Source organism: Mesoplodon densirostris, chromosome 17, assembly GCF_025265405.1.
Source record: "Mesoplodon densirostris isolate mMesDen1 chromosome 17, mMesDen1 primary haplotype, whole genome shotgun sequence".
In the NCBI taxonomy this organism is placed as follows: domain Eukaryota; kingdom Metazoa; phylum Chordata; class Mammalia; order Artiodactyla; family Ziphiidae; genus Mesoplodon; species Mesoplodon densirostris.
Window position 1 is genome coordinate 1,277,121 of NC_082677.1, and position 24,162 is coordinate 1,301,282.

At 40.6% G+C, this 24,162-nt stretch overlaps 1 protein-coding gene across 4 annotated transcripts in view; it reads right to left on the minus strand.

Annotated features, from left to right (window-relative positions):
* The window catches only part of ZDHHC20 (zinc finger DHHC-type palmitoyltransferase 20), a 74,142-nt gene that overhangs the window by 18,871 nt on the left and 31,109 nt on the right, over positions 1-24,162 (minus strand). For all 4 annotated transcript variants that reach the window (XM_060079847.1, XM_060079846.1, XM_060079849.1 and 1 more), the window contains 5 exons: positions 22,829-22,932; positions 17,134-17,254; positions 8,622-8,691; positions 7,286-7,318; positions 6,348-6,468 (listed from right to left, as the gene is read on the minus strand). In XM_060079847.1, the coding sequence (XP_059935830.1) occupies positions 6,348-6,468; positions 7,286-7,318; positions 8,622-8,691; positions 17,134-17,254; positions 22,829-22,932 (449 nt within the window). The remainder of the gene's footprint in view (positions 1-6,347; positions 6,469-7,285; positions 7,319-8,621; positions 8,692-17,133; positions 17,255-22,828; positions 22,933-24,162) is intronic.

The window sequence follows — 24,162 nt, forward strand, 5'->3', positions numbered from 1 at the left end:
AAAAAATCATTGCCAAGGCTGATGTCAAGGAGCTTACCACGTGTATTTTCTTCTAGGAGATTTATGATTTCAGGTCTCATGTTCAAGTCTTTAATCCATTTAGAATTGATTTTTGCCTATGATGTAGGACTGAGGTTCAATTTCATTCTTTTGCATGTGGCTGCCCAGGTTTCCCAACATCATGTACTGAAGAGAATGTCCTTTCCCCACTGTATCTTCTTGGTTCCTTGTCATAAATTAACTGGTCATATGCGCATGGGTTGATTTCTGTGCTCTCTTATTCTATTCCACTGATCTATGTGTCTGATTGTATGCCAATAACATACTGTTTTCGTTACTACAGATGTGTAATATAATTTGAAATCAGGAAGTGAGATGCCTCTAGCTTTGTTCTTTTTCTTCAAGGCTGTTTTGGTTATTTGGCTCTTTTGTGGTTCTATACACATTTTAGGATTGTTCTATTTCTGTGAACAATGGCATTGGAATTTTGATGGGGATCGCACTGACTCTGTAGATTGCTGTGGGTAGTATGGACATTTTAAACAATATGAATTCTTCCAATTCATAATCACAGGTTACTTTTCCATTTATCTGTGTCTCTTCTTCATCTGCTGTCATCAATGTCTCCTACTTTCCAGTGTAGAGATCTTTCATATCCTTGTTTACAATTATTCCCTGGTATTTTATTCTTTTCGAGGCAATTGTAAATAGTACTGTTTTCTTAACTTCTCTTTCTGACACTTTGTTATTAGTGTATAGAGATGCAACAGGTTTTTGTATATTGATTTTGTAACCTGCAACGTCACTGACTTTATTAGTTCTAACAGTTTTTTGTAGACTCTACGGTTTTCTAATATGTCACTTGAAAATAGAGACAGTTTTACTTCTTCCTTTCCTATCTGGATGCATTTTATTTCTTTTACTTGCCTAACTGTCCTGGCTGGCTAAGACTTTCGATACTACGTTGAATAAAAGTGGCGAGAATGGGCAACCTTGTCTTGTTTCTGATATTAGAGGAAAAGCTTTCAGCTTTTCACCACTGAGTATGATGTTAGCTGTAGGCTTGTCAACATATGGCCTTTATTAAGCTGAGGTGCGTTCCCTCTATATCCATTTTGTTGACAGTTTTTATCATAAATGGATGCTGAATTTTGACAAATGCTTTTTCTGCATCTATTGAGGTGATCATATAATTTTTATCCTTCATTCTATTAATGTGGTGTATCACATTGACTGATATGCAGATGTTGAACCATCCTTGCATCCCTGGAATAAATCCCACTTGATCATAGTGTATGGTCCTTTTAATGTATTGTTGAATTTGGTTTGCTAATATTTTGTTGAGGATTTTTAAATCTATGTTCATCAGGGATACTGGCCTGTAATTTTCTTGTGGTGACCTTGTCTGGTTTTACTGTTGCGGTAACACTGACCTTATAAAATGAGTCTGGAAGTGTTCCCTCTTCCATTTTTGGGAAGTCTGAGAAGGATAGGTGTTAACTCTTCACCTGTGAAGCCACCTGGTCTGGACTTCTGTTTGTTTGGAGGTTTTTGATTACTTATTCAATCTCCTTACTATTTTTTTTTTGCGGTACTCGGGCCTCTCACCGCTGTGGCCTCTCCCATTGTGGAGCACAGGCTCCAGACACGCAGGCTCAGCGGCCATGGCCCATGGGCCCAGCCGCTCCGCTGCATGTGGGATTTTCCCGGACCGGGGCACGAACCCGTGTCCCCTGCATCGGTAGGTGGACTCCCAACCACTGCGCCACCAGGGAAGCCCAATCTCCTTACTATTAATCAGTCTGTTCAGATTTTCTATTTCTTCATGATTTAGTCTTGGTAGGTTGTATGTTTTGAGGAATTTATCCATTTTTTCTAGGTTATCCAATTATTTGGCATATAATTGTTCATAGAAATCTCTTTGATCCTTTGTATTTATCAGTTGTAATGTCTTTTTTTTTAATATTTATTTTTGGCTGTGTTAGATCTTCATTGCTGTGCATGGGCTTTCTCTAGGTTCTCTAGTTGCACCACCAGGGAAGCCCTAAGAGCTGGTTTCTTGTAAAGATAAACAGAATAGACAGGCCTTTCCCTTGTCTCACCAAGAAAAAAAGAGAGGACTCAAAATCAGAAATGAAAGAGGAGGACTTCCCTGGTGGCACAGTGGTTAAGAATCTGCCTGCCAATGCAGGGGACATGGGTTCGATCCCTGGTCCATGAAGATCCCACATACCGTGGAGCAACTAAGCCCGTGCGCTGCAACCACTGAGCCTATGCTCTACAGCCCGCGAGCCACAACTACTGAGCCCGCGTGCCACAATGACTGAGCCCGCGTGCCACAACTACTGAAGCCCGCACACCTAGAGCCCATGCTCCACACAAGAGAAGCCACCACAATGAGAAGCCTGCACACCACAAGGAGTAGCCCCCGTTCACCACAACTAGAGAAAGCCTGTGTGCAACAACGAAGACCCAACTCAGCCAAAACTAAACAAAACAAAAACCCCAAAAAACAGCTCTTAGTTTCACTCATCTTTTCTACTATCTTTTTAGTTTCTGTTCCATTTATTTTCACTCTGATCTTTAATTCCTTCCTTTTAGGGCTATTTAAAAAATTTTATTTTTGGCCGCTCTGCATGGCATGTGGGATCTTAGTTTCCCAGTCAGGGATCGAACTCAAGCCCCCTGCAGTGGAAGCACGGAGTCTTAACCACTGGACAACCAGGGAAGCCGCTAACTTCAGGCTTTGCTCTTTTTCCAGCTCCTTGAAGTGTAAAATTAGGTTACCTGAGATCTTTCTTCCTTCTTAATACAGGCTTATCTCTATGAACTTCCCTCTTAGAACTGCTTCTGCTGCATCCCACGTGTTTTGTTATGTTGTATTTCCATTTTCATTTGTCTCAAGATATTTTTTGATTCCTTCTTTCATCCATTGGTTGTTCAGTTGCATGTTTAATCTAAACATATTTGTGAATTTTCCAGTTTTTTTTCTTGGAATTGATTTCTAGTTTCATATCACTGTAATTAGAAAAGATGCTTGCTATGATTTCAATATTCTTAAATTTGCAAGACTTGTTTTGTGACCTAACACGTAACCTATCATGGAGGACGTTCCATATGCACTGGAGAAAAACGTGTATTCTGTTGCTTTTGGATGAAGTGTTCTGTATAAATTTGTTAAGTCCATTTGGACTAAAGTGTCATTTAAGTCCAATGTTTCTTTATTTCATTTCTGTCTAGATGATTCATCCATTGATGAAAGTGGGGTATTAAAGTCCCTTACTATTATTGTCTTGCTGTCTATTTCTCCCTTTACTTCTGTTAATATCTGCTTTATATATTTAGGTGCTCCTTTGTTGGGTGCATAAATGTTCTTTCCCCACCCCACCCCACCCCGTGCCGTGTGGCATGTGGGATCTTGGTTCCCTGACCAGGGATCGAACCCATGCCCCCTGCATTGGAAGCGTGGAGTCTTCACCACTGGAACGCCAGAGGAATCCCACATAACTATTCTTATCTCAGATGTCCACTAACTTCCTTCAAGTCTTGCTCAAAGTTAATCTTCTTACGGGGGTCTGCCATGGTCACTCTCTTTGGTGCTATAAGCTGCAGCCGTCACACCCCCTCCCCACACATGTGCTAAATCCCTTACCCTGCTCTACTTGTTCCTCACAGCATTTACTTTCTGATATACAATATACTTTACTTATTTATTAGGTTTATTATTTGTTTCCCCTTTCTCAAAAGTACACTCTACAAAGACAGATCTCTTTGTCTCTTCCGTATATTGATATATCCCAAGTGCCTAGAACATATGTGCCTGGCACATAGTAATTGTTGAAGAATGGAGAAAAAAGTAGACTTAAGTTTATTAGTCTTTCCTTACTCATGATGAATCTCAAAGTTTGTTTTTTTTAAAATGTATTTATTATTATTTTTGGCTGTGTTGGGTCTTTGTTGCTGCGCGCGGGCTTTCTCTAGTTGCGGCGAGCACGGGCTACTCTTTGTTGTGGTGCGCAGGCTTCTCATTGCAGTGACTTCTCTTATTGCGGAGCACGGGCTCTAGGCGCGTGGGCTTCAGTAGTTGTGGCACACGGGCTTAGTTGCTCCGCAGCCTGTGGGATCTTCCCAGACCAGGGCTCGAACCTGTGTCCCCTGCATTGGCAGGTGGATTCTTAACCAATGTGCCACCAGGAAAGCCCTCAAAAAGTTTTAAAATATTTATTTTTTAATTAATAAATCATTACATGCAAACATAAGTTTCTGATAAAGAAATGGGAAATTCTACAATTTGGACTTCATTCATTTGGCACAGATTCATCTTCATTTATTATTTTAAAAAAATTTTTGGCTGTGCTGCACAGCTTGCAGGATCTTAGTTCCCAAAACAGGGACTGAACCCTGGGCCACAGCAGTGAAAGCATTGGTCCTAACCACTGGACCGCCAGGGAATTCCCTCATCTTCATTTAAATAGGACCACTGAGTATGGTGAAGTAGGTTGTAAACTGAACAAAGCTGCCCAACTAGGGGAACAACAGAGGCTAAAATTCATTAGGCTGATACCACACAGAACTGAGGTGCTTGTTTCTAATATGCACGAAGGGACTCCAAGTGCTAGCATACCCTGGTTCTAAACACCCAAACTTTAAAAGTCTAATGATGTTTTAATGAAAATCCTTCTAAAATGTATTAGACATTTCCTGGAAAATTAATTCTGTTTGATGACTCAAGTATGTGGATGTTGGAAGAGAAAGATCTAAGTTAAAATTTTGGCTTCCTATACTATTAAGTATGTGACCTTGTTAGTTACCTAACTTTTCCAACCTCAGTTTCCAACTCTGAAAACTGGAATAATAATAGCTCCTTCTGCATTCATTATATTTTCTACCTTTCTGTATTCTTGATACTCTGGCATCTGGAGCCTTGCTGACTGGGGAGAGAGTGCCTCTCCCAGGGCCATCCAATTCTTACAGAGATAGCAAGGAATGTACCTCTCATATACAAACTAATCAATCCAGAGCCCATACTCCAAAACACCTCCTTTCTCTGGCTCTCACATTCCAGTGGGCAATACTACCCTGCCCTAATCACACCAGACAACCAGGGACAGCCTGTATCCTCAGAGACCACTGAAATTATTCAAACTAGCTAACCCTAGGTGCATTTACCCTGCGTCACCATGCTTTCCCACGGGCCCTGTGCCTTCTGCTTCCTGAGCAACTCTGGTGCTTCCCTGTGTGGCCCTGCACAGGGTGGCATGAACCCTCCCTTGGAACTGTGAGTAACAAACTATCTTTTCAATGGTTATCATCTCCTGATCTGTCAGCTTCACCATACCTGAAGAATAATAAAACCTACATTTTAAAATACCTTCATAGGGACTTCCCTGGTGGCTCAGTGGTTACGAATACGCCTGCCAATGCAGGGGACACGGGTTCGAGCCCTGGTCCGGTAAGATCCCACATGCCACGGAGCAACTAAGCCCGTGCGCCACAACTACTGAGCCTGCACTCTAGAGCCCGCGAGCCACAACTACTGAGCCCACGAGCCACAACTACTGAGCCCACACGCCTACAGCCCATGCTGTGCAACAAAGAGAAGCCACCGCAATGAGAAGCCCGCGCACCACAACAAAGACCCAACACAGCCAAAAATAAATAAATAAAATAAAATAAAATACCTTCATAGGGTTTTTAGGAAGAGTAAATACAAAAGTACCTTTAACCACAATAACCCCCACCTTCAAAATCAAGGACTTAAATGGAGGGAGGAAAAAAACCACAATAAAAATGCCAGAAGAAAAGCTGGGTATATATCTGTATAAATTTACAGTGAACAGAATAAAGCCAGAAATCATAATTTAAAAGTACTGCTTTAAAAATATAAAATTTTGATTTAGTAAAAACAAAAGCAAACAGGGTTACAAGACATCGATCAAAATTGTGGAAAAACATTTGCAACTCACAACAGAAAAAGTATTAATATCTCCGGAGACAGGAAACAGATTAGTGGTTACCTGGGGCTGGGGATTTCACTTTTATTACTGTAAAACTGCAGTAAGTCTCATCATCTGAAATAAAAGTAATTACTTCCCTAAAACTGATAGTATGGTTGGAAACAGTTTGGATTACTAAAAGAAGCTCACTATATCCTGTTTAATATTCATTTATTTACAAACATGTATATATGAAGGTAAATTTTAACCCCATCTGTCTTCTGAGCCATTATAAACTCTAACTAGTAAAATTAAGTATGTCTACTTATAATAAAGAATGAAGGAATTATTTATGAAATAGCAACTTATAAAGTCCTAAATATATGTTCTAAGATAGAAAAAAAGACTTACCGTCCAAAATTTTATAAAGTACTGTAAAACTGTTGCAGCCACGAAAAGGCAATATAATAGAGAGTACAATAAAAATAGCAGGAAGAATTTGTAATTAGAAAATCCCACACAGTTATTCACCCTAGAAGAATAAAGAAAATCACACTGTAAAAATAAGACAAACTCACGGAAACAAAAACTAGAATGGTGTTTGCCAGGGGCTGAGGGGACAGGAGTGGGGAGTGTTTAATGGGTTCAGAGTTTCAGTTTTGCAAGATGAACAAGTTCTGGACACTGGTTGCAAAACAATGTGAACATACTTAACACTGCTGAACTGTACACTTAAAAATGGCTAAGACAGGGCTTCCCTGGTGGCGCAGTGGTTGAGAGTCCGCCTGCCGATGCAGGGGATGCGGGTTCGTGCCCCGGTCTGGGAAGATCCCACGTGCCGTGGAGCGGCTGGGCCCGCGAGCCATGGCCGCTGAGCCTGCGTGTCCGGAGCCTGTGCTCCGCAGCGGGAGAGGCTGCGGCGGTGAGAGGCCCGCGTACCGCAAAGAAAAAAAAAAAAAAAAAAAGGCTATGATGGGAAATTTAATGTTTTTTTTTACCATAATAATAACAAATAGGACAATGAAAAAACTTAAAATCACTATAACTAGAAAATGGGTCATTTGGGAAGTCGGGAGCAGTGTCTTAATTATGGATGTGTGTTTTAAATAAATTCTGTAAGGAATTTGGAATTTCAATGTTAATTCTTAGTAGACAATTATTTGGGTTAATAACATCAGAATATATTTTTAAAGGAAAACATGTAGCAGAAACATAAAACTAGATCAATCTTGATATCTATGAGTAATTAAATTGACCTTCAAAATTTAGGAATGCTGAGGTAAATCACTCCAAATACTCCCCTCCCACCTCTCCACCCCCATGTCATTTCCTCTGTGTTTTATACGTACCAAGGACAGTGGTGATCCATCTTAAGAATACACCTAAGAAACAAACATAAGAAAATCCATGTAGAAAAATTTCCCTGATTCTAATTTCTGATAATTTTTTTTAACTTAAAATTTTCCCTTTAGCAATACATCTTAGAAAAACCAACCCAGTAGACATTAGGTTAGAGACAATTTCTGTTATTTCCACAAATACTTTCGTAGGTAAGAAGTAATGATTTTTCACACTGAGAATTCAGCTGAGCATAGCCAGCTGACTTGGACCACATCAAACAACATTTTAATATACAGATATGGTGCATATAGCACTTGGTACATTAGGTAGATCTAGTTTACAAAGTCAGCTAACGAAAGTAAAATGGAAGTTATTTTAAACATGTGCAAGTGATAAAACTTTAGAAGCAAATATTGTTAAAATATTAACACTGATGGGCTTGTAGGTGGTTATTTTTTTCCACAGATTTTATACAATTCTATCCCATGTATAAGAACCACTGTACTTTTATAATCAGAAGAAAAAAACTCCAAATTTGCCTCCCCACCAGTATACGTAATGTATATTTGCATAAAGTTAGACAATGGATCATTTCAAGTAATACAACAAATAAGTAAACTGATACCCAAAAGGTTAAATGACTTGTCTCACTCAAGTTCAAGAACTCACTGGAATTCCCATACTAGGAGTCTTTCTTTCAACACACTACCTTCTCACAAGAGCAGAAGGGATAAAATCTTTGAAATTTTTTTGGGAACAACTTCAGAGGTGGTAACTAAAAGTAATAATGGGATTTCTCTGGTGGTCCAGTGGTTAAGACTCCACGCTCCCAATGCAGGGGACCAGGGTTCGATCCCTAGTCAGGGAACTAGATCCTACATGCCACAACTAAAGATCCTGCGTGTTGCAACTAAGAGCCGGTGCAGCCAAATAAATACATAAATAAATATTTTAAAAGGAAAGTAATATTATTGTGGTTTGTTAGGCTTTAATACCAACATTAATAATAAAAACAACAAAAGTGTCATGATGGTCTTTTTAATCCAGGAATTAAAGTTATCTTTCTCAGGGTGGGGGGTATTACTTACTTGGCCATCAATATTACATTAAGCATATGCACAAGAAGTACACATACTTAAAGAGAATTCTAACTGGTACAAGAACTGTTATCAAAGATTACTTCAAAGTATATTCTAGCTTATATACACATTTATGTGAGCTCTGCATACAGAGCAAATAATGGGAGAGGATGCAGTATTTTTGCTAAGTTCCTTCACTTTCTGTTCTCCCATCTCCAGTTCCAGTACTGGGGTTTTTAAATGAAAGCCAAAGAGAAACACTTACGTGTCACATGCTGAGCAGTGATGCGCACGGTCAGGCTTAATCAGCTGACATCTTTCACAATATCTGACGGCTACATTTAAGAATTAAAAGGAAGTTGTTGAAGAAGGTATGTTTAGAGTTGAGTTTAATTTGACTATAAAATCTGCTTTCATTTCTTATAAACAACTCTAGGAAACTGACAACCAATAATTTTAAAATAATACCAAAGTTCATTGGAGAGCTTATGAAATCCTAATGTCGAGAGGCAGAAGGGAACCTCAGAAATGTAGCTGGCCCAGCAATGTTCAGATCAATAAGGAGATCCAAGGAAATAAGGAGCTGGTAACAAGTCAGACATGCAGTTCAGTGGCAAAACTCAGATACACTAAGACCTACTGTACCATGATGTCTGTAGTAAAATATCAAAACAAACGTTCTCAATTATCTCCCACCCCATCCCAGATAAATAGCAAAATTGCAAACATACTATTGCGAAAGAACTCTAAACTTCTTCCCACTAAATTCTAATATATAGTTTGTATCTTCATTCATTCAAAACATAATGAGCACCTACTAGGGGCCAGATATTGCTCTCGGCATAAATCCCCGCCTTCACGGAACTCACACTCTAGTGGAAAAGACGGGGAGTAATAAGCAAGGCAAGGCAACAAAATAAGTAGTAATATTAGGGAAAGGTGCTGACAGGAAAACTAAAGCAGGGAAGCGGCGTTGGGGTACTGTAATTTCAGAGTCATTTGAGAAAACTGAAACTTAAAGAAGGGAGCTGGTCAGTCACATAGGTCTGTGGGAAAAGCGGAATCTGACGAGAGGGAACAGGCCTCGGGTGGGAGGGTGCTCAGAGTGCACGAACAGTGAGGGGCCGGCATGCCTGGAGCAGAGAGGAAAGGAGGAGAACACAAGGCAGGGTCAGAGAAGCCGGATCAGGTCAGGCTTGTCCTCCCCACTCCGCTCAAGTACTCTGAGAGAAAAAAAGCCAACTGGAGGGGACTTCCTGGCCGTCCAGTGGTTAGGACTCCACGCTCCCAACGCAGGGGTGCGGGTTCAATCCCTGGTCGGGGAACGAGGATCCTGCGTGCCACACAGCACAGACAGAAACAAAAAGCCAACTGAATGAAGAGCACCACCAGAATCTGCAGAACAGTCAGAACCTGAGGTTCTGGTTTTTGAAATCTAAGTAAGTGACAAAATAGTTCTTTGAGATTTATGAGGGAAATGTATGTACCAAGACTTCACAAATTAATAATGCTTTAAAGCCATTATTTTGGATGAACAGAGAATAATAAAATTACAGTGAGATACTAACCTTTTTCCATATCATGGCCTCCAAAGCAAACAAATGCTTCTTGGCAACAAGACAAATTACTATGGGTCTTTCACTAGAGCTGAAACTTTCACAGATTTAGAGCATTTGACTAATAAATACTCTACGGGATCTACTCCAAGTGCGGTAGACTTCTTTTGGGGGTATCCGCCTGGTCTACAGGCCACTCTCTTTCCAGGAAATGACTTAAGACCCCTCTTCTACCTGGACTGTGTGAACCCACCCACCTCCCCCTTCTGGTTCACGCTCTCTCCTACGAATCAGGGCTGAGGGGCAGTGAGCTGTATCTCGCGGGGTGGAACTGAGTAACACGCGATAGCCACGCTTCGCCACGTGGACGGGATAAGAAAGGGAGAATCATTTTAAGGGCGACAGTGTAGGAAGTGAGCAGATGCCAGGGAGCAGCAGGGACAGCTGCAGGAGCCCCTCTGGCCCCCAGTTCTCAGCTCCAGTCCCTTCTTGCAGTCCTGCCCTCAGGGCATAGGAGACACCCACCACTTTCTCACACCACCCCATACATTATGGTAGTTTCTTTTGGGGGGAAGGGGGAGTTAAAAAGCTTAAGCTGTTGTCTGTTACTTGTGATCATTAGGGCTAACAGACATAGTAACAGCACGGAAAACAGGTTCAAGTAAAAATTTAAATTAAACATACCCTCTAAAAAGCAGATGGACCATGTCATGTGTTACTGTTTTTGGAAAAGAATTTGGCCGTATCTATAAAAGCGTAAGGCATGCACACTCTCTGCCCGGGATCTCTGCCGCTAGAAAATTTATTCTATAGACACGCTCTCACCACAACATGGTTTCAATAACAAAACACTAGGAATAACGAATTATGAAGATAGTCAAGCATGTTATGATACACTACGTAGACTTTAACAAGAATTCTCCATACAAAGTAGACACGTACCCTAAACTGGAAAAGTGCAAACATATTAAGTAGAAAAAAGCAAATTGCAGAATAGTTTGATATGCAGCATGTTTCATATCTCTGAGGGGGAGAAGAATATATGTATTTTTCTCTTTACACATCCCAATACAATGCATCCACCTTCAGACTTGAATTAACATATATGGGAGACACAAAGTGTTATTTTCAAGCAGTGTTAGAGTTACACCTGCTAGAAGGCAGCTATCCAGGTAACCAAATCTGTACTGGTTAATACCTATCCACTCTCATTGTTAAAATGTTGATTGATTGTATGTAAGGTTTGCCATATTCTGTTATATATAAAAAATTTCTGCAAGGATATACAAGAAGGGTGGCAACCTCTGGGGAGCATTGCCAGGGTGAGAAGGCAGACACTTCTCATTTGGTATCCTCAAAAAGTGTTTTAAATCATGTTCCTGTATTACTTTTATAATTTAAACCAAACTTCAAGATGAAGGGAATTTATACAAATATCCACTTATTAAATGAATAACCCATACCTCACTGAGGGCCTTCTGTAGTACCTTGGCTCGACTGGACACTAGGGAAGTGAAACCATATAAGGTAGAAAAAGCAGAGCAGTATAAAGGGCCTTAGAGGTCTCCTAACTCAACCCCTCATTTTTTAGGTTAGAAACACCCCAAAACCTAAAGAGAAAAAAAGTAGTTTGCCCAAGATTATCTCCCTCTCTCTAAATGAGTGGTCAGATCGGGATCAGAAGCCCAGTGTCTTATTTCCTTTTCCTCTACATTTCCTCCACTCAGAATTCTGCCATTGCTCTGAGATGAGATGAAACTAAACAGACTTTTCAAGAAGCCTTTTTAAGGGTCTTGATGACTGAGTAGATAGAAGAACTGAAGTAAAAGCAGCAAAGAAAACTGCGGTTTCCGGGAGGCGATGCTGCCAATGTCAGACACAAGCCTGATGGTGGTGGGTGGAGGGAGTGGGTGGGTATGGGAGGGGGGTTAGGTTGTTTTTCTTTCTTTTGTTCATTCATTCAACAAATATTCAGCCTCTACCCTGTGACAAACACTGCTTCATGCTGAGAATATAAAGTTGAACAAGACAGACTTCCCTCCTGCCCCCATGGTGTTAGGTTTTGCTTGACGTGAATTGGGATAACTGGTCACTCAGGTACAGCTAACCTTCGGAAGGTGGAGATATGAGAATGGAGCTCTAGTGGGCGCACATGCCAAGGGGAGTGCCAAAGCCCCGACAAGGGTCTCCAAGGGCCCTGGGGGAGGGCAAGGCAGGCTCGTCCCTCTGAAGGCACAGCTGCAGTCCAGCCCTCTGCCTGACAACAAGAAAGGGTTTGGGCAGCAAGCGCATGCTCGGGTGACAACACCCCTCAATCTGCTAGTTCACAGTAAGAAAAGATAACTCAGTCTAAAACTATTAAAGCAAACAAATTGTTTGAGACACAGTGAACCAACGATCACAATATCGTGGTGTCAGAATTCCATGGTTAAAAACAGCTGAAAGGGCTTCCCTGGTGGCGCAGTGGTTGAGAGTCCGCCTGCCGATGCAGGGGACACGGGTTCGTAACCCGGTCTGGGAAGATCCCACACGCCGCAGAGCGGATAGGCCTGTGAGCCATGGCCGCTAGGTCTGCGCGTCCGGAGCCTGTGCCCCGCAACGGGAGAGGCCACAACAGTGAGAGGCCCGTGTACCGCAAAAAAAAAAAAAAAAAAAAACAGCTGAAAGAACATTACAAAAAGAACTGGGACGAGGCACCCTTGTGAAGCGGGGTTAAAAAAATGTAGGAGGAAGAATAAACATTCAAAGATGCAAAAACAACAAGAATGGAAAAGCACAAAGAAGAAAGTTTTTCAAGCAGTTAGAATGAAACGCCACCGAACCTGGTTAGGAAGAATGAAAGCCAGCTGCCTGGAATCTGCTGGGAAGGAAAAGAGGCCCAGGGCACAGACGACTTAGGAGGGGACCCACAGTCAAAGGGCAGAGAAAATAGAACGGTAGGTGGAACGCGTCAGAACCAAATTTTTGTTGTTGTTTTTAAGAGGAGATACACTTCGAAGTATACCTGAAAGCAGAGGGAAGAAATGGGTTGGGAATTACTAAGTGAAGAAGCAAGATTTTTAGGAGCAAACTGTGGGAGAAGGGAAGAAGGTGAGCAATCTTCACGCGAGTTTCATAAAGGACAAGAGACCCCAAGAAGGCAGCGAGGTCCTGAGGGGCAGCCAAGTGTGTGCAGCTGCGGGGCAGCCCCGAGCCCGGAAGCAGCTGGGACTCTGCCGCCATGTTTCATACTCGTTCTCTCCTACTTACTAGCTTGTGACCTCGGGTCAGTAACTCACTTTCTGAAACCCTCAATTTCCTCTTCTGTAAATGCCAATAATATCAAGCTCAAAGGACTATTGTGCAGATCAAAAAAAATCTGGAACGTATCAAATTCCCAGTAAAGCAGTTATTATCGTTATAGTAATGTTATTATTTTTGATAAAACATGAAGTGAGCCTCTAGGATGGGAAAAATTAGTGAAGGGGAGAGAACTGGGGAGACCCTTCAAGTGAATAAGCAGCCATTATGGAGAACACCCAGGAACAGGTTCATCCCACAGACGCCTCCTGGGGGCCTGGCGGGTGACGCACTGGCTGTGCCAGGGCCGTGGATGGGGATCCCAGTGCCAGACCCTCAGGACGGAGTCAAGGAGGGAGGGGCACAGACAACCAGCAGACAGTGGCCTGCGATCTACAAGGTAACAGTGTGAGTAGTTCAGAGAAGATTTTTAAAATCTCTTCCTGTTTAAGTGAATAGAAATGGCTGAAGAGAGCTGGACAGTGGATTAAAACTTTAAAGTAGATTTAGGGAGGAGAAAATAATCATTCTAGGAAGAGAAAAAGACATAAAAATAAAAGGTGGCGAAGGACAGAGCTTTAGCAGAATTGACTCAGGGAAATGGAGCAGGAGAAAGAGAAACACTGGTTGTATCCAGGCTGCGGAGGGCGGAGGTTTAGAAAGACTCATTTTACTTCCTTAATAGATGACATGTCTACATGGTTCAGAAAAGCACGAAAAGGAGCCCAGTGCAGCCCCCACGCCCCTCCACGAGGGCAGCTCTTCACTTCCACTAACCTCTGGTCTAAGAAAGATCCACTTTCTATAACATGGGGTTCTGTAACTTCATTTTTTAAAGAATGCATGATATTATTTCTATAATAAGAAAAAAAGAAGAAAAACCCCCAATGTTCTTTGGGATTCTAAGCAGTAGAAATGCAGTATAAAATGGTGCTCGAGGGCAGGGACTCTGTCTGCAGTCAGAAGATAAGGTGTAAATCCCAGACCTTGCCACTTGGGGACTTCAGGGCCCTCCCTGGGTCTCACTTCTTTGTCTCTAATGTGGGGATAAGTGCTGCACTGTCCCAGTGGGGTGTAAATAATCCCCGTAAAGTGCTCAGCAAAATTCTGGTGCACTATTCAACAGATGAAGGGTATTCTTCAGAGTAGTGGAAAGCCATTAAAATTAATGAAAGGTAATAAAGCTTTAAGGGTAAAGACTTTACGTTAGCAGCTTTTAACTCTCTGGGGCATAGGTACTGCTCTGAAAATCAAAAGAACAGGCTATTTCAAAAAGTACCCAAAATTCTGCGTTTAATCTCACGGTTTCATTAATTCTCTGAAATCTTGGGACTTTGGGTTAAAAACACCTAGGGAATTTCCTGGCGGTCCAGTGGTTAGGACTCCGCGCTTCCACTGCAGGGCACATGGGTTCGATCGCCCGTCAGGGAATTAAGATCCCGCATGCCCCGCAACGTGGCCAAAAAAAAAAAAAAAATCTAATCTACATAACTGCAGCTACTAACAACTGTTGTAAACTAGACATTTTATATTGAATATAAAAAGGGATTATTTTAAATTAGCTCTCGGACTTCCCTGGTGGCGCAGCGGTTAAGAATCTGCCTGCCATTGTAGGGGACACGGTTCAAGGCCTGGTCCGGGAAGGTCCCACATGCCATGGAGCAATTAAGCCCGTGCGCCACAACTACTGAGCCTGCACTCTAGAGCCCGCGAGCCACAGCTACTGAGCCCACTCGCCGCAACTACTGAAGCCCACGTGCTGCAACTACTGAAGCCCGCATGCCTAGAGCCCGTGCTCCGCAACAAGAGAAGCCACCGCAATGAGAAGCCCACGCACTGCAACGAAGAGTAGCCCCCGCTCGCCGCAACTAGAGAAAGCCCGTGGGCAGCAACGAAGACCCAACGCAGCCAAAAATAAATAAACGTTAAAAATAAATAAATAAGCTCTCATTTACTGAAAATGTATTATTGTACACTGAGATCTATACTAAGTGCGTGTCTCATTTATGTATACTTCCAGAGATTTAGAGACTATTATTCTCATTTTAAAATGAGGAAACCAGGGCTTAGGAAGTTTAAGGGACTCTCATTGCACTAGCAATGGAAAAGCTGGGGTTTGATCGGAAATCCATGTTTTCATTCTATACGGTAATATAGTGGTTATGCAAAGGGATAGTATAGGCATACCTCGTTTTATTGGGCTTCACAGATACTGCATTATTTTGTTTTTACAAACTGAAGCCCTGTGGCAACCCTGCATTGAGCAAATCTATGGGTGCCATTTTCCCGGCAGCATTTGCTCACTTTGTGTCTCAGTGTCACATTCTGGTAATTCTCAAAATATTTCAAGCTCCATTATTATTTTGTTATAGTGATCTGTGATCAGTGATCTTTGATATTACTGCTATGATTTGTTGAAGGCTCAGATGATGGTTAGCATTTTTTAGCAATAAGGTATTTTTAAATTAAGGTATGTATGTGTTTTTCTGACATAATGCTACTGAACACTCAGTAGGCTACAGTACAGTATAAACATAGCGGTTACACACACTGGGAAACAAAAAGTTCACGTGACTTGCTTTATTGTGATATTCACCTTATTGCACTGGTCTGGAACCGAACCTACAGTATCTCCAAGGTGTGCCTATATGAAATGCATGAAAAATTTAAATGTCGGTCAAATATCCCCTCCTAAAATTTTGCACAAATTTAAAATTTTCTTAAGTCAGAATGTGTACATAATTATACAAAGGTAAAGCTCCTTTTATTTCCCCTCAGAGTTGAGAAGCATAGGGGTTCTACAGGCAGAGCACCTTTTCACATACTACCTGTATGACTACCTGTATGACCTACCTGTATGACTACCTGTATGACCTTCAACAAGTTACTTAACCTGTCTCCGTTCCCTCGTCTGTAAAATGGAGAGAGCAGTGTCTCCCTCACAGGCTGGTGTGAAGTTGAAATGAGCCTGTATGTGTAAAGAACTTAGGTCAGAGTGACTGTTAGCTATCACCATTATCTGGTATTTGCATGAATTAGTGAGGTGTATAATACATAATTTAAAACAATTTCCTGTACTTAAATGACCAGTCTGGCCGCTCACAGGTCCATCCCTATCAGTAAGGCTCTGCCCCTGAGAAAAGGAAGCTGCTGCAGTCACAAACGTCAAGGGGGCCAGTGGAACAGACACAGCTTCGGAACCAGACAAACCTGACTTCAAATTCTGGCTCTCTGAATACTAGCTTTATAACCTTGAACAAGCTTCTTCCCCTTGATGTCTTCTATTTCTCCCCATTCTAAGTTAGCACAGTCTTGATTTTTAAAAAAGTTACTCAGTGATGACACAAAATGTTCAAATTCAAACCAGGATTTCCAAATGATGGTTTACTAAAAATTATAAATGAAATTTTTAGCCATGAAGATTGAGTTGGGAAAAAAAAAGAAATGCAGAAGTGGTTAAGAATCCACCTGCCAATGCAGGGGACATGGGTTCAAGCCCTGCTCCGGGAAGATCCCACATGCCATGGAGCAGCTAACCCCGTGAGCCACAGCTACGAGCCCACGTGCCACAACTACTGAGCCCATGTGCCTAGAGCCCATGCTCAACAACAAGAGAAGCCACCGCAATGAGAAGCCTGTGCACCGCAATGAAGAGTAGCCCCCGCTCGTTGCAACTAGAGAAAGCCCACGTGCAGCAACGAAGACCTAACGCAGCCATAAATAAATAAATTCATTAAAAAAATCTATATCAACATATGTACATAACTATTATCTGAAATACCATGTAAGGTACACAACACATGAAAATCCTGTTCCCACAGATGTTATTTGTGGCAACCGCAATATCCACTTAATAGTCAAATCATGCAAATATATCTTGGCAAAAATTACCATATCTTAAAAATTCTTTGAGAAGAAAAGCTTAAGATTTGTTTTTCTTACTCTTTGAAGCTGATGTGGTATAGATAGGTAAGTCCCTTGCTGCTCTTCTCAAAATTTCTTGCTGTCTTTCTTGGCTGAATTCCTTTTCGTAACGTTCCTTTTCAGAACTGGACAAGCAGAACTATAAAAGGAGAAATAACTATTAATTCTTTTTAATCCCATGATTATGAACTATCAGGCTCAGAAAAATAAAGTTTTATCCAGAACAGAAAAAACAAAAATATTTCCTTCCATAAAGGCAAAACTTGTCTTCCAATTTGTTTAGGAAGCTAAATCAAGCACATTTTAACAAAACCACATATCTTTGACAGACTGAGAAATATTTGCCCTCCATACTAATGATGGCAAAGAACGTGAACTAAATATTTTTTGCATTTTTGTTTTTTACAGAGAAGATTAACTTTGCCCATCAAAAAGGGCTTAATATATATTTTGTTAGTAAAAATTCTGGTGTTTGAAAGTTAGTGTCAAGAGATTTGGAAGGATGTCCAAAGAGTCACTTGCTTTGTGTAACAGGCTAAATCACAGGCATGGGGCCCTACTATTTTCTGGCCAAATTTCTCAATGAGGACAACAAGTCCTTCTTTACCACTTTGCTTTTGCTTTTAAAAAGCTAATCAATCAGGGTGCTTTCTCCAGAAGTATTAAGGATTGCCAAGGTAAGCACAATCTACTTTTCTCAAGGAGAGATTCCTTTATAGAGTTGTTTCCAGTTTCCACTTCTGAAGTTTTAATTCCCGTGTGTGGGCAGCCTCCAGCCTATTTCTTTAAATAGCATCTTCCTACAAAGGACTTGTTCAGTTGCTCTTCTTTTCATGTCATCCCAGCATCTCAAGGACCTCAGTTTTATGCCTCTATTTTATGTAACCAGGAGTTTTTTTTCAGTTTCTATTGGTCTTTATTTCACAGATTTTTTTAAAAAACAAAAAAATGGCCTAGACATGCTCTTGATCATAGTTCATACTTTAATAATACTGTTCCTCAATTTTTATTTACTTACAGGGTTTTGCTTGAAAAGGTCTGAGTCATGACTAAAACTTTATCTTTTAAAATTTGAGTATTTTGGTCTACCTGCGAACTCAAGTACCAAGCCTTCCACACTCTCAATGCCTCGTCAGTAACGGCACTGCCTTCTTAATGCAGCCTCTTCTGTTACAAACGGGGCGATAGTGTGGCACAGGCAGGATTAAGAGCTCTGGGGTGAGGAAACTGTGATCCCAAGCAGCTCAGGGAATTTTCTAAGGCTGCAGAATTATTGGCAGAGCTGATATAAAAACACAAGTCTCTTGAGTTCTACGCTAGTATGTCTCCCTCTGTGTTGCTCATGTGAAGTACGTGTTCTTTCTTTTCACAGACTTGTTACTCTAACCTGACCCAAACACGATGGCTTAAGAAGCAGGAAGAGTCCGTTTAGATGACCTAGCCTAGCTCCCACAACTAAATCTTGATGGCACACAAGAAATCCCCAATTTACTTACAAAGGACAAGAAGTAACATGGACATACGAACAGGACAGAAAAAAATAAGAAAAAATTACACACAAGCTTGAAGTTGAGACTCTGGAGGTCACTGATCTAAACTCCCAGGCAGGCTGGAATCTTCAGACATTTCTGAGATCCACCCCCTCGAATACTGTCAGGTACAAAAATACGTTCCTACTTTGTAAGACGCCCCATTCTCTTTTAAGAGACCTGTAACTTGCTAGAAAGTTCTTCCCTGACATGATGCATCTCTGAAACATTCAAAACAGAGAATAAAAATCATATGGTATAACGTTAAATATATATTTGGATAAAAGATGCTCTAATCAAATTTTACAGCTTCCTTGTCAAATCTAAACAGAATTTTCCTGGGCTGAACTGTTTCTAGCCAGGCCTCAAAATCATTACTTTTCCATAAGAACTATGGTTATAAATTACGAAAAGCTTAAACCAAATGAAAATCTCAAGAGACACCAGGATTTTAGATGAGGAATGGAACAAAACTTAAAATGAACTAGATTTTTGAAATTATTCCTGTCTATTTTTCATTAAATACTACTGAACAGAATTCAAACCATGAAATGCCATTATCTTAAATTTAGTGTTCAAATGGTTCAATTTAAGTATCTGTTACACACCAATTAAGAGCTTGGCACTGTCCCAGGTACCAGGGATCCAAAGATGAATAAAAATACAGCCTTTGCCTCAAAAACACATTCCTATAGTTCAGTACGAATGTTAACCATGTAAACATAGAATTACAAATCAGCAATTCTTTGCAAGGTGTGACCAAAGCTCCCTCGGGAGGGGTGAGGGCTGTCAATGAAAGTTTCTTGGAAGAGGAGGTACCTAAACGGGGTTTAGAAAGATAAACAGGAATCGTCCAGGAAGACAAAGCAGGAAAGAAAATGTTGGCAAAAGAAGCGGCATATGGAAAACACAAAGAGGTGAAAATACTATATTCAGGGCAACACACTACTTGAAAACAGAGTTCCAGGAAGAAGCAATGGACATGAAATAAGACCTCAGCTCGTGAAGGGTCTGTGTTCCAGGCAAATGAACAGCCCACTGGCAACCTCTGCAGGAATGCCAGAGAAGCGACGGAACCATATTTTCTTTTCAGGAAGATGACACTTAGTGATGGAAGATGCCTGCCAGCTTGTCTTATGCTGCGTCCTCCTTACCATTCGTTCATTCAAGCATTTAGCAATCTATTATACACTAGGTCTGATTCTAGGCAATGGAGACACAGCCGTAGATAACAAAGAGTCTTCCTTCAAAAAGCTTATCCTTTAGTGGAAGAGACAGCGTATGAAGGTCTCAGCTTCAATACCACGTCTTCAGAGATTTCTCTGATCACACTGTCGAAAACAGCTTTGTTCCTCATAGCTTTTACCATCATGCTGCGACATCATCGCGTTCTTTTTCTAAATGTACCATGATTCATAACGTTTTATGTTTGTCTTGTTCTTTTTATTCCCAGAGTCCACCACAGTCGGACAAAGAGCAGATGCTCAGTAAATACTTGCTGCCTGAAAGAATGAAAAAAGAATGCCTACCTTTATAACTTAACTTCCCTAAAAATGCATAGTTTTTGCTTTTTAGACCCAACCAATCCCCCTAGATCCAAGCCCCAAGTGTTGCTCAAGCCTCTACATTTTTAGAGTCCTTTTAATGCGGCCATGAACACCTATCTCACAACTATGCAATTTCTGATCAAGAGCTACTCAGGCAGCCCAGAGTAAGCTTATTCAGAAAGATAATCTGACACTCCTGTTCCTGGCTGTCACTGCGGCCTAGCTTAGCTGGCCCTCCATGATTGAATAATCAATCCATTCAATACTTACTGATGCCCACTATGTGCCAGATAGTGGGAGAGGGATATAGTGGAGAGCATGACAGAAATGATCCCTGCCCTTAAACAACCGACAATTTAATAAGGTGATACATACAGGTAAGCAGGCGATTACAGTACTAGATGACAAGGTCCATGACAGGGAAGGTGGATCGTGCCACAGAAGGGCCACTGGACACAGGCTGTCAGTTACACTTACAATTACACTTACAGGAATAGGGGAGCATGAAGGATGGAGTGGACGTAAAGGCTTAATTAAGCCCTGGGCTAAGTGCTAAATGGGTGCAACATTGCAAATACAACAACCAAAAAAGAAAAAAATAAGTTAGATGGCACTAATGTGCTAGGCATTCTTTTAAGCATTTTCCCTAGAGCATTAATTACACATTATTATAAATACCATCAATCACGTGTACGTATGATTAATTTATTTAACCCATACAGCAATCCAATAAGGTGCGTACGACTACCATCCTCACTTTACAGAGGACGTTCCCGAGGTACAGACAGCTAAGGAGTGTGTCCAACGTTGCGCGGCTAGAAACGCAGAGGGATGAGGCAGACGAGGGGGTCTGGAGCTGGGGGCTGAGTTCTGAACCTCTGTACTATCCTGTTTCTCAAAAGTATTACCAATTGTTTTTCTTATTATATTTTTTATTTCCTGTAATAAAAACTATTTACTTTCACACATGCTATGTTTCCAACAGCCATCACTACTAGTAATTGATTAGATAAAATTAGGTCCTTTTCAACTTAAGAGATTAAGATATGGATGGCAATTTGTAATATAACTTTAAGGGCTGACTAATTATTAGCAAATGTTTGAAGAATATATTTGAAGAAACAGTAAGCTTGATGAGTGGTTTACATTATCCCTTAAAAGAAAAGCCCCCAGTAGAAACAATGGGCAGTGAGAGTCTGGCGTTCCCCACTACTGCTGACTGTACGTGCAGCACCCAGCAATTCCCCTCCTGGGCATCTGCCCCTAAGAACTGTGTATGTACGTACACGTGCTAGAATGTTGATGGCAGTCCTATGTGTAGCAGCCCGAGACTGCAAGTTGCCCAACGGCCCACGCCCATCAACAGTAGACCAGGTAAGTAAACTGTGTTTTATAACAGCAGAGGAGGGAGCCACAACTGTATACAACAACATGCATGAATCGCACATGAAGAGAACGTTAATGAAAGAAGCCAGACACGCAAGCACACGTCCTGTATGACTCCATCCACGTGAAGTGCAGACCAGGCAAAGCCAGCTGGTGCGACTGGGTGGGTAGGGGTCGGGGGAGCCGGACACTGGTGTCTCGTGAGCAGTGGCTGCAGGGAGTGTGAGGGGCTCACGGGAAACCAGTCACGTTCTGCTTCTGGAACTGGGTGCTGGTTACTCACGTGTCCAGTTCATGAAAATTCGTCAAGTGTACATTTATGGCATGTATAATTTTCGGCATATATGTTCTATGAAAAGTTAAATGGAAGTTGGTATCTTTAAACATACGTCTATAATTTTTAATGGATTTTGATGAATTTAATACAAAGGGAAACAATTACATTATTACCATCATCTAATATTTGAGTGCTAACCTTATGGCAGGTCCTATGTTAAAAGCTTTACATGAATGAATCTCACTTAATCCTCACAAACATCCTACAGAGACGGGCATGACTGTTAGCTCCACTTTCCAAAGAGAAAACTAAGCCTTGGATTCATTAAATAATGTGTTGGAGCAGAAAATCAAACTCAGGCAGTCCTAACTCTATATTCTTATCTATCTAGCTATTCTAAACTTTAGGTGAAGAGAATTCAGTCAGCCATATCAAGGCAAAATAGACATAGTGGTCTTCAGCTTTACTCCACATAAATGTGTACTCATATTATTTCCAAGTGGAACCTGCAAGTAGAAGAAACACTAGCCACGCTAGGTGTAACAAGCCACAGCATAGACAATTTGTTTCCCACAATCAAAACACTTCAGTTGCAGCTTATTTGTTCAGGCCTGAGAAAAAATAAATGTTGAGAGTTTCTAAAAATAAACTCTACTTTCCTAACTCAATTCTGTCCCTTAACATTATTCACTCCAGTGACATAAAGTACATCTTTAATTTAAGAAAACATAGCATGGCAGAAGAATATTAGCACAGCTAAAGCTTAGCGCCATCATTCATCTTTTACGATGCATCAGTGGGCTGGATCTGAGGGATACGCTGATGACTCACACTCACAATGCAGAGTTACCAAGCAATTTATGAATGAAAACAGAACAAATGCATTATGTAATAAAGTTTTAACAAAGGTAACACAGGGAAAATAATCCCATAATTAGTGAAAGCATTTGGTAATTTACCAACATTAAATTTACCTCTTTGGAGGGGGAAGCGGGAGATGTGAAAATTGTCATCCAATAGGACCATACAAACATAACAATGAACAGATGGAAAGCCACAAGGTAAACAACGGCCTTTCCTGGTAAATAAAAACAAATAACATTTCATTGAATCCAGGTGAAAACAGGAAAAAGCATTATACATTAAAACACAATATTTAGGGTCAGGAGGCTCGATCCAATAAAAAATTTAATTAAAATGTACTAAACATGTCAAATATATACACTCCTTTATCTGCATGACGTTAACATTACAGATATGAAAAAACATTCTATTCCTGCATTTAAGGATTATTGACCTGGTTTATAAGTAAAGACTGTATTCTGAGATGAGATTTGATTTCATTAAGTTGCTGAAGATTTAAGCTGAAATCTTATGAGCACCTCCTTCAAAAGCACTTCCTAAAAGCTAGATTTTAAATGACTTAAAAATTATTATTTAATGTTCACTATGAACATTATTATTTAATATTTAATGTTCACTATGAACATTAAATCCAAGGAACTATATACTGAAAATAAACAATTCAATTCCTGGACTGTCAGGAAAGGTATCCTAAATTCCACTGTCGTTTTCAACACTGAGTAATGAAAAAATTTTAGCCACTCTGAATTTCTGTCGTAACTGTTTCCTAAGTGGATTAGTGTAACATTCCAACATCTTTATCTCCAAATATTAACTCACTGATATAACTAAAAACTTTTTGTTGTGTTCTGTGGTTTTTCTATCTGTAAGAAGTGGAACTGGTTTCCATTAAGAAGCCAGAATTATTTACCAAGTGATTAAAGTCTTTTTCAGTTTGGAATGCAGCACCACAAACTCACCGAAGAAAACAAAGCACAGATGAGCATAAAAGTTTGAGATTCTACTCATTTGTAAAGTTTGGATCAAATATTACTTTTTCCAAAAGCCTCCTCCATTACTTTCAGAATTTATTATCCCTTCATACTATTCTCCCCAAATAATTTACTCAGACTTCAATTAAAGCACTTAATGTGTTTCCTTTAAGTTAGCTGCTTAATATTGATAAGTTAATAAATGCAAAACACTTACAACATGTCTGACACATAATAAATCCTCAATAAATATTGGCTACTATTATCATTGCTGTCCAAGTATAGCAGTTCCTTCTTCTCAAAGACTGGGTCTTTTTGTGCATTCCCTATTTCAGTGTTACCCAAGTATACAGACTGATAAAAGTTTTCACTGGTCTGCAGTTAAATGAGAAACGTTAAGAACAATGGAGTGACGTTTTTAGAAAGCTAACATGTATTCAGTTCGAAGTACTGTCCTTCCTTTGGTCTGAGGT